Source organism: Charadrius vociferus, unplaced genomic scaffold (assembly GCF_000708025.1).
Source record: "Charadrius vociferus isolate BGI_N301 unplaced genomic scaffold, ASM70802v2 scaffold512, whole genome shotgun sequence".
Classification (NCBI taxonomy): domain Eukaryota; kingdom Metazoa; phylum Chordata; class Aves; order Charadriiformes; family Charadriidae; genus Charadrius; species Charadrius vociferus.
Genome location: NW_009647050.1, coordinates 830,113 through 830,860, shown reverse-complemented (window position 1 = coordinate 830,860; position 748 = coordinate 830,113). Strand labels below are relative to the sequence as shown.

At 51.1% G+C, this 748-nt stretch overlaps 1 protein-coding gene across 1 annotated transcript in view; it reads right to left on the bottom strand.

The window, feature by feature from the left end:
* Positions 1 to 396, bottom strand: part of NCKIPSD (NCK interacting protein with SH3 domain) — a 36,195-nt gene extending 35,799 nt beyond the window's left edge. Inside the window, exon 1 of the mRNA XM_009895743.1 lies at positions 358 to 396. Within this exon, the coding sequence (XP_009894045.1) occupies positions 358 to 396 (39 nt within the window). The remainder of the gene's footprint in view (positions 1 to 357) is intronic.
* Between the last annotated feature and the right edge of the window lie 352 nt (positions 397 to 748).

The window sequence follows — 748 nt, the reverse complement described above, 5'->3', positions numbered from 1 at the left end:
TGATGTGCTGTAGTGGGTTTCTAACAGATCGGTGTTTTTCCGCTGGGTGCTGACAGCAGCCGCTCGAGTGGACAGACCGCAGAAATGAGAAACGAAGAGAAAGGATAGCTGGGGAAAGGGCTCGAGCTGTGGAAATCGTGCTAAAGCAAGAGCCAGAGTTCCTGGCAAAAGAGATAGACTAACTAGGCACAGTACAGGCACGAGCGGTGTTTGGAACAAACCAAAAACCCTGAAGGCAGCAGAGGGATGCACGGCAACCAAACCTCAAAGGATTTCTCTCCCCGGAGCAGGCAGCTTCGGAGTCAGAGAGAAGCGGGCAGAGACACGCTGAGGAACAACGAAACGCATGCAACCCACCACCGCACACTTGTACTTCCCAAGGTGGAAATGCTTCATCCCGGGTCTCTCCAGCCACGCTCAGACCCTGTTTACGGGCCACGATGATCAGAATCAGCTACCAATTCCTTCCCCTTTGCAGTTCTGTGCCCTCCAGTAGCCAGAACATGTCTGTTAAGCCAAAACACGCTAAGAAGATAAAAGCAGAGACAGAAGTTTTTAAAATAAAGCAGTCAACACATACTTACATATCTCGCCATTCCCTGCTGCCTTAATTCTTACTGCTCTCAATGCTTCAGGGGACTTCTCTGGCTCAGCCTGTCCCAGGTGAAGAGCTGCCGGACAGAGCTGCCCCTCTCTTTAGGGTTTACCTGTTCAGCATCCTTTTGGCACACAAATGTCAAGCCAAGTC